The sequence below is a fragment of the Pleurodeles waltl genome, chromosome 7 (assembly GCF_031143425.1).
Source record: "Pleurodeles waltl isolate 20211129_DDA chromosome 7, aPleWal1.hap1.20221129, whole genome shotgun sequence".
Classification (NCBI taxonomy): domain Eukaryota; kingdom Metazoa; phylum Chordata; class Amphibia; order Caudata; family Salamandridae; genus Pleurodeles; species Pleurodeles waltl.
Window position 1 is genome coordinate 981,629,743 of NC_090446.1, and position 16,437 is coordinate 981,646,179.

A 16,437-nucleotide genomic window follows, 5' to 3' on the forward strand; every position below is an offset into this window, starting at 1 on the left:
ACCCAATGCACACTGGTAGCAAAAGGTCTCACCTATGGAGACAGGGATGCTATCTTCCAGCAGTCTTCCAGGATGGAGACCCCAAATTTAAGAACCACGTAATGTGTATCATTCCTGACTGTTTCCGACAGGTGCAACAGTTGTGCCAGACATTTGGAGGAGTTAAACAAAAATTGAGGGCCAGGGGGCTCCACTATATGCTCCTTTAGCCCGCAAAATTGAAGGTACTGCAAAATGACCACTCGCACTTCTTCACCAGCCCCAAAGCGGTGTGGGACTGGCTGGAGATCAATGGTGATGGTAGAATCGCCACGCCAGCTCCCAGCGCCTCTGACAACCATACGGAAAAACCCTGTTCCCAGCTATCGGGGAGGAGCAGATGGCAGAGACACTGGGTCCACTTATCAGGTGGTGGGCAGGCATGATGGCACACTGGATCTGGAGTAGCAAAGATCAGAGAGAGAGAGGCAGCAATGGCATTGTTAGAGGTGGTAACATCCTCTGACTCAGACACCTGCACTGCGGATGTGGTGGAGGAGGCACCGCATATGGAGGAGTTGTGATCCTGGTGGCTGCCTCAGCTGTTGTGGGCACCATTAAACACAGTTTTGCTGGGTGGGAGTTCTCCCCCCCCTATAGGGAGGAAATATACAATCCGGACATGGGCATGAGGCAGCTGGAGCCTCCATGGAAGAGTTGCTGATGCCATTGATGAGCTCACAACGTTGGTAGTTGATGATGGTCCACGAGGGAACTGTGTTGAGTTGAATAGGCCTGGTAGGGTCACTCCACCCCCCTTTGCTCCTCCACTTTACACTTTGACTCTTCCAAGAGCATACATGGGAGTTAGAGGTGCGTGTGATTGGATGTGGGGTCATGAGTAAGCGTGCTTGGTGCACTATAGGTGTGTGTATGGGGTTAACAGGGTCTGCTGTCGATGGCTAGCCCAATTGTCGTGCTCTGACACCCTGTTTATATTATTGAGGTTGTGAGCTGTTTACGAGATTGATGGTTGTTTGAGGGCTAGGATCTTTACAGTGCGGTAAACTAGTCACTTGGGTGGGTATAGCAGGTTTGGGAAGATTGGGAAGACAAATGTTGTTCTTGAGTGTCTACTCAGTGGGTGGGATGGGTTATTTCAGTTTGAATTGTTTTTTCTGTTGCAGTGGTGACACAATGGTGGGCGGTGGGGGAAGGTGGACAGGGCAGGATTTAGAGATTCACAAAACAATATGGCTATATGCTTTAAAGTTGTGACTTATAATGTGCATGGACTTAATTCTTATGTTAAGCGATGCAGGGTCCACACATACCTCAGATGGCAGGATTGCTCTGCTACAGGAAACCCACTGCGTGGTGTTTGAGGCCGAGAAGGTGCAGAGGAAATGGAGGGGGCAATTCTACTCTGCTACATACTCCAGAAATGTCTGGAGTGTCTTCATCTGGGTCGCACCTCAGGTCCCCTTCAGGATGCAAAGTTATAAGGTGGATGTAGAGGGAAGATACCTTTTGTTAATTGGTCTACTGGACAGATTTGAAATGTGTTTATTGAATGTGTATGCGCCCAACACAGATGATGGGTTCTTCTGTCTTGATCTAGAGCACAAACTCCTTCCCTATATGTGAACATCCCCATTCTGGGCTGGGAACTTTAACTGTGTACTGGATGGTGATTGGGATCATTACCCCTCCAGACCGGGTACGAAGCCCAATATGGTGGCTGCACTGAGCGAGGTGATGGGACAGATGAGATGTCTAGATGTCTGGTGCATGATGCATCCAGATGACAAGGAATGCACATGCTATGCCCTGAAGCATGACACATAAAGCTACCTGGACAGATTCCTAGCCACAGTGGATTTAGATACCCAAGTGGTGTGGACACATATACTGGGTAGTTTCCTTTCAGTTAATGCACAGTTGCTACTGGGCTGGGAGGTGGGTAGTGGGATACCCTTTGCGCCCTTGTGGAGACTTCGTCCAGAGGCACTCACCGGTCACCTGTTTCAAAAGGAGCTCAGATCTGTAACAGCCAGCTACTTTGACTGCAACTGGTCAACATCGACACATAGAGCTGAGGACAGCGAATTGGGGGAGTGCTTGTCAGGTAGGGGTTGCCACAGGCTCCACTTAGAGGTACAACTGCTGAAGGAGGAAAGACATCTGGAAGCCCTTCAATTAGATGCTCCAGCGTTAGGGGCCCAGAGTGGGCCACTATTGGCAGCTCATAGGGCAGTGGAGGAGATCTGGGATAGGCTGGACCGATAGGTTCGGCGAGACTCTAGCCAATTATTGCATCATGAGGGTGATAAATCGGGAAGCATTCTTGCATGGTTGCTTAAGAGGGAGTGACCACCCCCGGTGACCTCTCTCTGAGGAGCCATGATGGCACCCTTGCAGGGTCTCAGGTTGCAGTTACCTCCTTCTGCAGGACCACCTTTCATAAGTTTATGACACGCAGGAAGCTAATAGATTAGAGAGGGCATGCAGCTTCTTGGATCTGCTGCCACTCCCTGATCTGACAGCCGAACAGAGTGAAGGTCTAGAGAGTGAGCTCTCACTGGAAGAGTTGGGTGAGGCACTTCGGGGATGGCACGTTTTAAGGTGCCAGGCCCAGGTGGGCTGTCACTGGAGTATTACCAAATATATTCAGAGCTACTACTCCCCCACCTGTGAGAAATGCTCCTAGAGGCACGAGAATGTGGGATATTACTGCAGACTATCTGTGAAAAGCAGATAGTCATGCTACATAATCCGGGCAGGGGCCCTTTGGATCTCAGCTCCTACCGTGTTTTGTCCATGCTGGGAGATGATGCAATTTTTTTTGCAAAAGCCCTCGCCACGAGACTTCGTGGCATGGTCACTCATCTAGTGCACCTTGGCCAGTGCCATTTTATACCAGGATGAAAGACCCACATGAATCTGCAGCAGTTGTTGCATGTCTTACACTAGGTCACTGATAGTAGAGTGACCTAGTAGAGGCGGCATTGGTAGCTTTAGATATAGAAAAAGTATTCAACACCCTCAATTGGGAGTACCTCTGATTAGTTTCTGGGTTTGCTTACCGCTGTTGGTGATGGGCAGAGTTGCACTATGCAAAATGTTTTTTCTCCCCCATTGTTTATATGTCATGCAAAATGCCGTGTACACTTAGGTAAATTCGAAAAACTCCTAATGTCCTTAGCGTTGGCAGGCACATGCAGCAGAGTCAAGCTGGAACTACTGAAGTTGGACACTGACCAAGGGGGTCTGGGGCTACGGGACCTCAGACTGTATTACTTTGCGGGCCTTTTGCAGTATACTGGTCAGTGCTGTTCTGATGGCTAAAACATGGAGAAGACACTGTTGGGTGCATGGGATGATGAGGCAGACCTTCAACACTGCCTCATGCTGGGGTAGATATACTTGACAACCACCCGTTTATTAATCAGCAAGTGGCTGTAGTGTGAAAAGAGGTAGCAGTGCAGGTGTTATGACAGGCCCACTATGCCAGGCTCCTGCCCCTTTTATGGCTGAAACCCATACGTAAAATCTAATCGGTGATGGATCTAATACAATGGTTCGCAGGCAGTTGCAATACCATTGGTGACCTGTACCTTAATAACATATTCCTGAAGATGGTAGAAGCACAAGATGTGTTTAATCTTTCCCAAGGACAGTTCCTACAATATGCCAAAGTGTCACGTACAGTTTGTGAGATCTGGCTGACCTTCTCCGCTGAGCACACTTAGGGGGTCATTCTGACTCCCGCCGGCCGCGGTAACCGCAGGGCCGGCGGGAGCCGCGGAATGACCGCACCGCGGTCATATGACCGCGGCGGCCATTCTGAGTTTCCCGCTGGGCTGGCGGGCAACCGCCAGAAGGCCACCCGCCAGCCCAGCGGGAAACCCCCTTCCATGAGGATGCCGGCTCCGAATGGAGCCGGCAGAGTGGAAGGGGTGCGACGGGTGCAGTTGCACCCGTCGCGATTTTCAGTGTCTGCTTGGCAGACAGTGAAAATATTGGTGGGGCCCTGTTAGGGGGCCCCTGCAGTGCCCATGCCATTGGCATGGGCACTGCAGGGGCCCCCAGGGGCCCCACGACACCCGTTACCGCCAGCCAGGTTCTGGCGGTCAAAACCGCCAGAGCCAGGCTGGCGGTAAGGGGGTCGGAATCCCCATGGCGCCGGTTTCCTGTTTCTGACCGCGGCTGTACCGCCGCGGTCAGAATGCCCATGGGAGCACCACCAGCCTGTTGGCGGTGCTCCCGCTGTCGCTGTCGCTGGCCCTGGCGGTCCATGACCGCCAGGGTCAGAATGACCCCCTTAGTATCGGACACTACAGGTAATACTGGAACCTGGGTCATCCTGAGGCCTGAGCTCGCGTTCCTACAGAGCCCTTAAAGAGGATCGCCATACTGACATGACAGCGGTCTGGGTTAGTTGGATGGAGGCACTGACAGAGCCCCTCATGTAGAGCCTGGAAGACAACATTCGCCCAGGTCAAGGAGGTTGCAAGTAATTCAAAGTTCAAGCTTACGCAGTTTTATTACTTACACCAAGCCTACCTGAACCCTTTGAATTTACACATGATCAATAGAGCTCATGCAGAAGACTGCCCACATTGTGGGGCAAAACCGGCAACCTCTCCTCATATGATCAGCGATTACGGTGCTTTTACAAGAATATTGGGAGGATGACCTGAGGGTATTACAGGGAGTCACTCGAGTGTCGCTGGAGACTTCAGTGAAACATTGTTTTTCTTGGAGTGCTACTGATGCCTAAACGTGGGGTTCAAATCCACCATAAATTTGCTCTACTGGATTTTGTGTTGGCTAAGGGAAGGGTGGCCATACACTGGACACAATCCGCAGCCCGATGAGTGGTAGATGGCTAGCTGATATGCAAGAATGGGGCGTGGCATAAGAGAGACTCTTGCGAACTGTACACAAGGATGAAAATGCCAAGTGGGATGTGTAAATGTTGGGGGAAATATTGAATAGCATGTCGGAGGTGGTCTTGCTGGAGCCCATTCCCCAACTGGTCTCAGGGAGCCAGGACCAGATGATGCCCCACATAGACATTCTGAGAGCTGGGTCAGAGTTTGAAAATGGATGAGCCCCTATATGCTGCAAGTATTTGGGGGTTAGTCATTGGGTGGTGGTGGGGGGGGTTACTACGGCTGAGTTTCCCCCCCCCCCCCTCCCCCCCCCCGCATCTCCCCAGGCTGATTATCTTCTGTCTTTCTCCCCCACGCCTCCCATTCTTATGGCCGGTCCTAGTTCCCAATAATTGTTCCTACCTTGATGCGTATAGTATGCAGTTGATTTCTTGGGCATTCTGTATTCCTTTCATTGATCTGCTGAGAACATGGCCACCCTGTGTGGTGCCATAGTGCACATGCTGTCTTTTATTGTCTTAACTTTGAATCAACACTAATAAAAATGTGTTTAAAAAAAGGTGTTCAGTATCGTTAGCGGGAGTCATTTGGCAGATTCGGAGGATAATAAGGAGGTAAGTAAATTAGGCCATTTATATTTATTTCATGTACAATTATCTCACATGGATGTAGTGAAATTTGGTATGGATCTGGCCTTCTTGGGCCTACCCAGGCCATTTTGATACAGAACCAACCAAAACCGAGTTTTTGGCTGCCTGTTTGGGTTTCAGCTTTAAATAAATGCACCATAACATACTGATTGTACAATGAATGAACAAGTTGGAACTGAAAAAGAATCCAAATAGAAAAAACAAAATCGAAGAAAATGTGTACATCGGTCTTATAGTTTCCACAATGTACACCGTTTCTAGCTGTAGGCTTTTAACTTATACAAATTGTAGTAATCCGGTGTGTTATTTTAATTAGTGCACCAGAAGCAAATCACAAATACAATAACAAGAATGTATCAGTTGGTCACATAAAACTCCAGGACTGGAAATGATGTCCTTGAACACGTAGTGAGGGGGCTATCCTAGGACATCTTACTTGAATTGAATAAAGCCTGAATTGTTGACTGAGCCCAAAAGAAGATCTTTCTCTTTCCTACCTCCTTAAACTTCTCCCCTTTCACTGTTTCAACACTTTTCCTCCTCTCCTGCATCTTTCATGTTTTCCTTCGTCCACTCTCATCTCTCTTTCTCTTGCTCTTCAAACATTGGGAGAATATAGAAACCTGCTATCCACAAGTATTCAGTGCATTTTAAAAACCACAGCTTTCACATTTTTTTTCAAAAACTGTTGTTTTGTTTTTTTACTGATTCAGGAGTACAGAACATCACACTTTTCTGGTAAAGATGACGAGCAGGGATCCACGAATGAGTTGAAGTTCGAGAACATTCAGGTTGAATCTGCAGTGGAAGATACAAGATACTCAACTGGCTATGGGGCTTCGGACCCCTGTTTGGAAAAGTGGCACCTGCTTGATCTGCAATCGCATCAACTGGATTCATGCAATCCTGAAAGCTGCTGCGCCAAGTACACCCTCTTCTTCTCCAACTTTGGGTTCTCTGTGTTGGGCTTGTTGATCTTGGGCGTGGGGATCTGGGGGCTCATCGACAAGGAGTCTCTCGTCTGGGAGAGGATTCAGCACCTGGGCAGTGACCCCATGCTGTTTATTGTCCTGTTGGGCCTTGTGATGTCTGTGCTTTCTGTTACTGGCAGTATGGGGGCACTCAGGGAGAACGCCTGTCTGCTAAAGTTTTTCATCATCGCCGTTGTCGTCTTTGTGGTTCTGCAGGTTCTAGCTGGGATAGTACTTTATTCACTGAGTGGTCAGATCAGCAAATCTCTGGGTGTCTCCTTGCAGCTGGCGATTGCACGCTACCAAGATGATGCAGATATGAAATTTATCATGGATGAGATCCAACTAGGATTGGAGTGCTGTGGAGTGGAGTCTTACCGAGACTGGAAACTCAATCTGTGAGTATAAACACTTGCTTTCACCGTGTCTGAGGCATGGAGTTCATTGATATTGTATGAGACACACATTACAATTGTTATCTCGGCAAGTCACACTTAAACTACCTCATTTAACATGTTTTATCAATTACATCCAGTTATTTCAAGCATGTGGTTCAATTGAAACAGTACTCAATATTTTTACCAGTAATCTCCACCAGTGCATTTTGAACAACACCTGATAAGTCCACAACCACGGTGATCTCACCTGGGTTGTCATCTATTTAAAAGTACAAAAACCTAGGTGTGAACCAGCAAGTTGTAGGGTTGAACATTTAACTACATTATATCTGAGATCAATTCTACATTTTACGGGAGAGTTTCAAAATCGAAGTAAATAATATTGCACTTTCATTTAAGAGAGGGCCACACCTAATCTATGAAGAAAAGTGTAAAAAAAAAAACAAGCCGTTTATTGTTTTGCCTATAATAAAAGCTTTTCAAATGCCATGTTAATTATAAAGTATTTGGGCATTGGAGCATTTGCTAATGATGCTGAAAATAACATTTTTACTACCATGTCACTCACATATGCATAGCGTCATTCCAAATTATTGTTAAAACTAATATTTATTTATTGCTGGCCTGTCAGGAGAATGTCTACTTTTTCAGCAAGATTTCAAATGTATATGTTACAGGCTTCTGGCCCATTGCAAATTTATTGTTAATACCAATATTGATTGGAGGATTGCCAGGAGTATATTTAGTTCGTCGGCATAGAAATCTAATGTTCAGTTGCTTTACGTATTCTGTAGGTTTCAGTAAGAGCATGCCTGGTAGGACTAGAGAGGTTCGTCTCATTTATTCAAACTACACTTCTTTCATCCAGAAAAAAATGTACTGATTTCTCAGTACTGTTCCCATATGAAAACTTACCATGACGTTTAAGGTTATGTTTAAGGTCGACTGTGAAAGGGTGAGGTAAAGTGCAGAACTTAACCTTTATTACAAGTTTTCTTCACAATGAAAGGATAAGAAACCCTAGAGTGCAAAGAGTGACCTTGAAAAGTAGCCAAAACGTTATCTATAAAAGGAAAGAAGAACAGAATTGCCAAGTTTCAAGATTTGTGCAGAAATAGGACAGGTTAGCTAAAGCTCTGATGCTGGAGGGAAGACTTCTAGAGCTTTGATGCTCGAGGGACTGAACATCCAAGTGAATAATTAGTTGTGTATCATCTGTATAGGTGTAGGCTTGAAATCCAGAAAAATAACTCAGGTGAGCATGTCTGGTGAAGTAAATATTGAATCTTGTGAAGGGTGGGTTGGTGGAGGGGAGAGTCCAGAGATGGTCCAAGAGGCACTCCATATTTAAATCTCTTAAAATGAGAACAGTAGAGCAGACTAGTGTTGGACCTGACATCCTTGGTGTGGTTTTCCCTCAACCTTTTGCCTTCCATTCTCCTGTTTTTGCTGACTTTGTTTTTGCTGTCCTTAGGACTGTGCACAATTTACCGCTGCTAACCAGTTTCAGTGTGCTTGTATTCTCTCCTCCAGAAAACGGGGTAGCATTGACTTAACCCAAATGGTAAATGTAATTTACTTGGAAGTCCCCAGTAATGTGCTACTACGTGTACCCAGAGCCTGTAAATTAAATGCTACTAGTGGGCCTGCAGCACTCATTGTGCCACCCACTTAGCTAGCCTTATAAACATGCCTCATGCCCGCATTTGCAGTCTGTGGCGAAGAAGACACTGTACTCCTTTAGGTTAAGTCGTCTTTATTCAACCCCTGTATATGAATAATTATAGTGACATCTTCAAGAGCTCACCTGCAATTCTCTCGCCATTGCCAAATGCCCCCGAACCATGGAATCCTCTCACATTACATTGTCTGTTCTACAGCTTGCATTTTAACCCACAACCACACATCTTTCCCCTTTTTAAAAAACAAAATGAAGAAAAAAACAAGCATAAATTCCTGTATGAACATGTTAATATAAAACATTAATAAGTTCAAAATGCAAAGTATGCATATATATCTTGAGTTTCAAACACAAATAAACTACTAATGCAATATAAATTATACATAAATCTCCTAGATTTAAGGAACCAACAGCGGTTATCTTACTAAATCACTTAAATTATATACAAATAAAATCCTCATTTTTTGGGGTTTACAAGTTGTTCTTCTACCACCTTGATTATTCTTTTCTGTATTATCTTGTTGGTATCGGCACTTCACCCAATTTTCTATCCCTATCGGAACTAGTTTTACAACCTGCTGTTTGTCATAACTATCCTTATAAGCTTGTTTGGCCACCATTAACTTTTTCTTTGCATTTTCTGGAGACCATTCAGCTAATTTAGCCATTGGTATCCATGCAACGTTCTTGCTTATTGGTTCCCACCCTCTCATCAGAACAAAAGGACTTTTTTTCATACTCTGATTGGGAATAATTCTTTAAGCCCATAACATTTTCAGCACTTCCATTTCCAATTTCAGGTTATTACTAATGCTTTTTGTATGGAACCCTTGATTACTCTATTAAATTGCTCCACACGGTCATTTTCTGCAGGATGATACATTGATGTGGTCTTGTGTAAGATACTATTTCTTTCTACAAAGATTTTAAACTTATCTGAATCCGATGTGTCTCATTATCTGATATTATACATTTAGGCAAACCTTCCATTAAAAATACTTTATTTAGAAATTGTATAATTTGTTCCGTGTCCACTTTCTTGACTATGTCACTTTCTCCTCATTTTGAAAAGTGATCCATAATTACAATAATGTATTTCTTTTCTGCCATGTCGTTCTCCATTGGGCCCATAGTATCTATCCCTATCTTTTCCCAAGGCATATTGGGACAAAATATGGGTAGCAATGGTGGATGAAATGCGAGTGTCTTGTCCGGACTGTTGCGTTCCAAGATCACTCTTTCAATAGCACCATCCAAACCTGGCCACCAATAAATATTTTATATTCTCAGTTTTGTTTTTGAAATACCTACTTGTCCTTCATGACAAATGTGTAGAATTGTTTTAGGTAAACCACACTGTTGTATAAATCCTCAACACCTCAGTAATACCCCTTTCTCCTCATTTAGTTCATTTTGTACTTCCCAGAACACAGGCAAATCTGTTTATTTTCTTTTTCTCTGGCCATCCATCATTCACATATTTGAGAATTTGTTGCATGGATTGGTCCATATTCATTTGTGCCTTCCACTCATTCCTGTCGATGCCCAACATTTCTTTATCAGACACAGCTGCTACACAGCCATCAATCAAATATTGTTCACTGCTTTCATCAGCCAGTAATGGCATGTGACTTAAAAACCTGCTATCCTTTTATGAACTCCAGGTATGTGCTACCTAAAACACTGTTCACTACTTTCATCAGTAGGTAATGGCATGCAGCCTAAAAACCTGCTATGCTGTGATTAACTCCAGGAATGTAGTACACTTTGTAGTTCAAATCCAACAATCTGATTGACATACATGCTAACCTTTTTCTAAGGTTTGTGGTCAGTTTTTAGCAAAAATTAGTAATACCCCATAATCAAGTTAATGTCTCTCTTTCAATAACAGAATACCTTTCCTCCGCAGGTGACAAAGCCTGAGAGGCAAAAGCCACTATCCACTCATTTTCATATTCATCAAAGTGAGAGAGTACAGCTCCTAATCCCTTTTTGGGTGCATCCCCAGTAATGAAAATCTTGTACTTAGGATCAAAACCTTTCAAGAATGGAACCTCACAAATATAATTTTTAAGGTCTGTAAACCTCTTTTGCCATTCAGCAGACATGTGAATTTAAACTCATATTTGAGTAAATTTGTGATGCCATATGTTTTTTCAGCAAAGTTATGGACAAAATTAGAGTAGTACTCCACTAGGCCTAAAAATGCTCTAGCATAATCTTTATTAGAAGCTGGTGGAACATTATAAATTGCATCAACCAATGATTGTTTAGGTTTAATTCCTTTTCCACTAATGCTGTGACCTCCTTTTTGACAAATTTATACTTTCCAAATTCAACTGTCACTCCTTTTTGTTCTAGAATTATTAGGCCTTGTTGCAACTTACTGTCATGTTCTTCTCTAGAATCACCCATTATAAGTATGTCATCCTTGAAAAACATTACCTTATCGATTCCATCAAACATACTGCCCATGAGTCTCTGACCCATTGCCACAGCTGATGCCAAACCAAATGGGACTCCAAAGAATTGAAAACATCCTATGGAAGTAATAAAAGTTGTCAGTTTCCTTCATTCCGGATGCAATTGCACCTGGTGATAAGCAGATTTTAATCCATAGTTGAAAATCAACATGCACCCTTAATATAACCAAACATTCCATTGATCCACAAGAATATTTTTGTTTAGTTCTCGAAGATCAACACATAATCTTACCTTTCCATTAGACCTTCTGACCACTACCAAGGTAAAACCCATTCAGATGATTCCACCTGTTCAATAATGCCATCTGTGACCAATCCATTTATCTCCTGATTAATGTCTGCTCTAATTGAAAACAGAATATGTCTTACTTTGTGTATAAATAGTTTAGCTGATGACTTTAGTTCAGTTAAGTCTTTCAGCAGTCCCACACTTCCTGAAAAAACACTTGGAAATTCACTTAGTACTGCAATTACACGTAGCTTCCATTCAATTCTGCTTTTCTCACTAAAGTCATAACATCCTTTAAAAGAGTCTCCCCATTTAGCAATACCACTGTAACCTGGTCAGTGAACTGCTCTGCCTCCCGTAGCTCCACTTGTAAGTAGAGCCCTTGTTCCTCTGAACTTCCGACCCCTGTCAGGAGCTCGAGGCCCTCCTCCACACACAGGCTTCTGCCTGCACCTCATCCCTGGTGTCTAGTGGGAGAGCTTTGCTTTCCTAATAAGCTGCCCTCTGCCTCTCTCCTCCTTTTTTTCTGCTTTGCTCTCTGTTGTGCTTTCTCTTCAGTGTCTGTCCCTTTGGTGCTCCTTTTGCTTCTGCGTTAGCCTCTTCCTCGCCGCTGCTGCCCCTGTGGCCCCGCCCCCTCCTCTCTCTCTCACTGCATTCCCGCTGCTGCTGCCCCTGTGGCCCTGCCCCCTTTTTTTCACACCGTTTCCACCCCCGCTTCTGCCCCCTAGCTGTCCTCTCCACTCGCCTATTTAATGGCGGTCGTTTCAACACTCAACGCCTCATCCTACTCAACACTCGCTCCATCCACAAGCACACCATCAAACTTTAGAATCTACTTGACTCAGCTTCGCCAGATGTCGCCTTCCTAAGCGAGACCTGGATGAACCCCCTCCCCCCCCCAGCACCCGACATCACCATAGCCATGCTACAAGATCACCCGCAGGGATCGCACCAACAAACCAGGAGGAGGCATCGCCGTCGTCCACATGAACACCCTCAGAATCGCGAACAGCACCAAAGACACCCTCGGTGCCACCTAACACCTGCTCTTCCAGATCCACACCGACCCAAACACCACCCTCAGAGGGACCTTCGTTTACAGACCCCTTGGCCCGACAGCAGTCCAGCGACTCCATCACCGACGTCATCATGCACGCTCTTGCGTCCACAGACTACATACTCCTCGGGGACTTGAACTTCGACCTCGAAAACACCAACAACAACAACTCTACCACCCTGCTCGACAACCTCACCAACCTCGGCCTCAAGCAGCTTGTCGCGACACCCACCCACTCCGCAGGACACACTCTCTACCCCATTTTCTGCGCCAGCTAACACATCTCCTTCAGCCACACCACCGAACTCCACTGGACTGACCACCGCTGCATCCACTTCTCCTTCGAGAAGCCCACAACACACCATCACCCGCAATGGATTCCCCACCGCAGATGGATCAAGGTCACCGAAGACCAACTGATCACTACCCTGTCTTGGAGCCCACCTATCAACACCACGACAGTGACAGAGCAGCCCGCAACCTCAAGCTATGGATCGACGACTGTGCCAACACTCTCACCCCGATCAAGAATCCCTCCAACAGAGGCACCGACAGAAAGGCCTTCTGGTTCACCACCGACCTCCGAGTATCTAAGCATTCCTGCCGAAGACTCAAAAAGAAGTGGCGCCAAGATCAGACACTGGACAACCACACAGCCTACAAGAAAGCCATCCACCGACACCACCAACTCATCCGAATCACCAAGAGAACTGCCTTCAAAGGATGCATCGACAACAACGCACACAGCCACAAGGACCTCTTCAACATTGTGGAGGAGTTCTCCAACCCCGGCTCCAATGTCAACTACATCCCGCCATCACAAGACATCTGTGACTCCCTAGCCACCTTCTTCTACCTCAAGATCGCAGACATCCATGACAGCTTCAGTACTCAGACCCCCCGTCAACTACCGACACCACAGACTCACCACCTACCAGCCTCCTGCTCTCCTGGACCCACGCCAATGACAACAACACCATCAAAATCATGAACACCATCCACTCCGGCTCACCATCTGACTCCTGCCCTCACCACATCTTCAACAAAGCAAGCTCCATCATTGCACCCCAACTCCGGAAAATCATCAGCAGTTCCTTTGAGACCGCCACCTTCCTGGAGAGCTGGAAGCACGCCGAGATCAACGCCCTCCTCAAGAAACCCAAGGTGGGCCAAAAGGACCTCAAGTACTACCTGCTCCCCTTCCCGGCAAAAGTCATAGAGAAATTTGTCAACAAACAACTGACCTGTTTCCTCGAAGAGAACAACACACTGGACCCACCCCAGTCCGGATTCGGCAGCAACCACAGCACCGAAACCACACTTATCGCCGCCACCAACGATATCAGGACCATACTGGACAACGGAAAAGGAGGTGATCCAGTCCAGGGGTCTGTCACAGATTCCTACGTCGTTGAGAAGTGTGCGTAGAGTGTGGTGTCAGATGGTGTCGAATGCAGCTGAGAGGTCCAGAAGGAACGTTGAAGCACAGAAACTGACACTTACAAAACTCGATCTTCAATAAGATAAAATTTTAAAATTGTACAATAAATGCACCATGACCTTAAGTTCAGTTCCTCCAATCTTTCAATTTGCGCTTCGTTTCTGCCATTCAAAAGTAATTGCAGTAGAAATCCTTTTTGAATGAACACAGCTGGGGCTGACGACTGAAGATTCCTTGATGTTACTATTTCCTTTTTCATCTTGTCGCCACTTTTGTGAAAAATACACTGTACTCCTTTAGATTAAGGCCCTCATTCGGACCTTGGCGGGCGGCGGAGGCCGCCCGCCAAAGTCCCGCCGTCAAAATACCGTACCGCGGTCACAAGACCGCAGCGGGTATTTTGACTTTTCCCCTGGGCTGGCGGGCGGCCGCCGAAAGGCCGCCCGCCAGCCCAGGGGAAAACGACCTTCCCACCATGAAGCCGGCTCGTAATCGACAGTGAAATACTAGCGGGGCCCTCTTACGGGGGCCCCTGCAGTGCCCATGCCATTGGCATGGGCACTGCAGGGGCCCCCAGGGGCCCCGCGACACCCCCTACCGTCATCCTGTTCCTGGCGGGCGAACCGCGACACCCCCTACCGTCATCCTGTTCCTGGCGGGCGAACCGGGGGGATTCAAATGGGCAACGGAAAACCGGCGGGAGACCGCCGGTTTTCCATTTCTGACCGCGGCCAAAGCGCCGCGGTCAGAATGCCCAAGGGAGCACCGCCGGCCTGTCGGCGGTGCTCCCGCCCCCGTTGGCCCTGGCGGTGCAACACCGCCAGGGTCATAATGAGGGCCTAAGTCTTTTTTATTCAGCCCCAGCATATGAATAAATACAGCAACATCTTCATTAGCTGTCAGTTCTCTCACCCCTGCCAACCGCCTCCCAACCATGGAATCCTCTCACATTCCATTCTCCTTAAACAGTCTATGTTCTACACCCTACATTATAACCTTTTAACATGTTTGCAGTTTTAAACTACCATTTCGACCAGGCATGATAAACCTCTTGCTAGGCCCAAACCTCCCATTTTAATACAAATGTCACCCCTGGGGTGGGCTCTAAACAGATGAGAGGGTAGGGCACAGTGCATTTCAAAAGTTAGACATGCACTTTTACATTTTACAAGTCCTGGTAATGAAAAACGTCTAAATGTGTTTCTTACTAGACAATCCTTTCTCATAGATAACATTGGATTAATTTATCACATATAATAAGTGACATCTTTCGAGTAGGAGCAAATAGGAATGTAGAGTTTGGTGTTTAAAGAATTGAAAGTTAAGATATTCTTTAATGGTAAAGTCGAATTTTAAGTCACAATTCTGAAAATGCCACTTTTAAAAAGCTGGCATGTTCTCGTCTTAACCATTTGGTTCCTGCAGCCTGTATCCTAGGTCGCATGAAAAGGTGTAGCTGGCAATTGGTGTTGGCAGGATGGGCCGTCTCTGTCTTGATGATGGGGAGTTGATGTCACCTACCACACATACACATCACAAAGGTTCTGCCTCAGGAACACTCACAAAAGGTTTGGCACTAGTCTTTTGTAGCCCCAGAGAAGGGGGCCAGGGCAGGGAGGTAGAGAATACCAGACTCCTCTGGGGGTTGAAACATCCAGAAGCTTCCCCTACTTCGAAGTGGGCACCACGTATAAATATTGGACTATTAGATACAATACTTCAGTACACAGAACTGTTGTGCTGCTCTGCAAGAAGGACTAGTACTCTGTTGCCTTGCTACAATGTTGCTTACTGCCCTGCTGCCTGAGGACCACCAGAGTGACTCCAAGGGATCATTGGCTGGCCTCCAGAACAGAATCGCAGGGAGAGGAAAGGCTCCATCCACCTGGACCCTTGGAATTGGGCCTAAAAGTGCTCTGGCAGCCCAGATGTGACCTGTGAAGCAGAACCAACACCGCGTCATTGGCATCCTGACAGCCATAAAGGCACACATCCCCAACTCTAGATCTCGCACGCATTGCAGCTGGTAGGCTCTTTGGAACTGCCACTGTGTGACGCATCCTCAGCACAGGCCTTTGCATCGTAAGCCCCTCATCAATGGTATCCTCGGACATGATGCAGGACTCCATATAATGGCTCAGAAGCTCTTTGAAACCACCGCCCAGCAACACATTCTCAAGGCAGCATCTGGCAATGTTCAGTAAACCAGGATTTAATGTACTTCGTTCAGCAGGCCTAACTTGGTCCTTGTACCTGCCCAGCATATACATCGCAATCTGCCTTTACTTGTGATTTTGTCCTGTTCCAGCACAACCAGATAACCACAGTTGGGGCTTTGCGCTTTAAGGCACTACTTTTGCTTGAAACTTTTAAATTGTATTTCTCTGGTTCTACTGATTGAAGTTTTGTCATTTTGGTCTAAAATATTTTTTTTTTATAAAAAATATTTTATTGTTTTATTAGCAGAACAACAAGTCACATTGGCAGTCCCCAAAATGCCCCTGTCACCATCACCTACAATCAGAAGCAGAAGCATTATGGTGGTTAAAGCATCACAAAAGGGAATAAAGAACATTGTAAGTGCAGTATGTTTGCAGCAACTCAGCATCCACACCCGTAGTCCCAAACCATTTACTCCAAATCTTTGCAT

At 46.1% G+C, this 16,437-nt stretch overlaps 1 protein-coding gene across 2 annotated transcripts in view; it reads left to right on the forward strand.

Annotated features, from left to right (window-relative positions):
• The window catches only part of TSPAN10 (tetraspanin 10), a 68,525-nt gene that overhangs the window by 22,030 nt on the left and 30,058 nt on the right, over positions 1–16,437 (forward strand). For both annotated transcript variants that reach the window (XM_069199780.1, XM_069199779.1), the window contains exon 2: positions 6,241–6,896. In XM_069199780.1, coding sequence (XP_069055881.1) covers positions 6,241–6,896 — 656 coding nt within the window. The remainder of the gene's footprint in view (positions 1–6,240; positions 6,897–16,437) is intronic.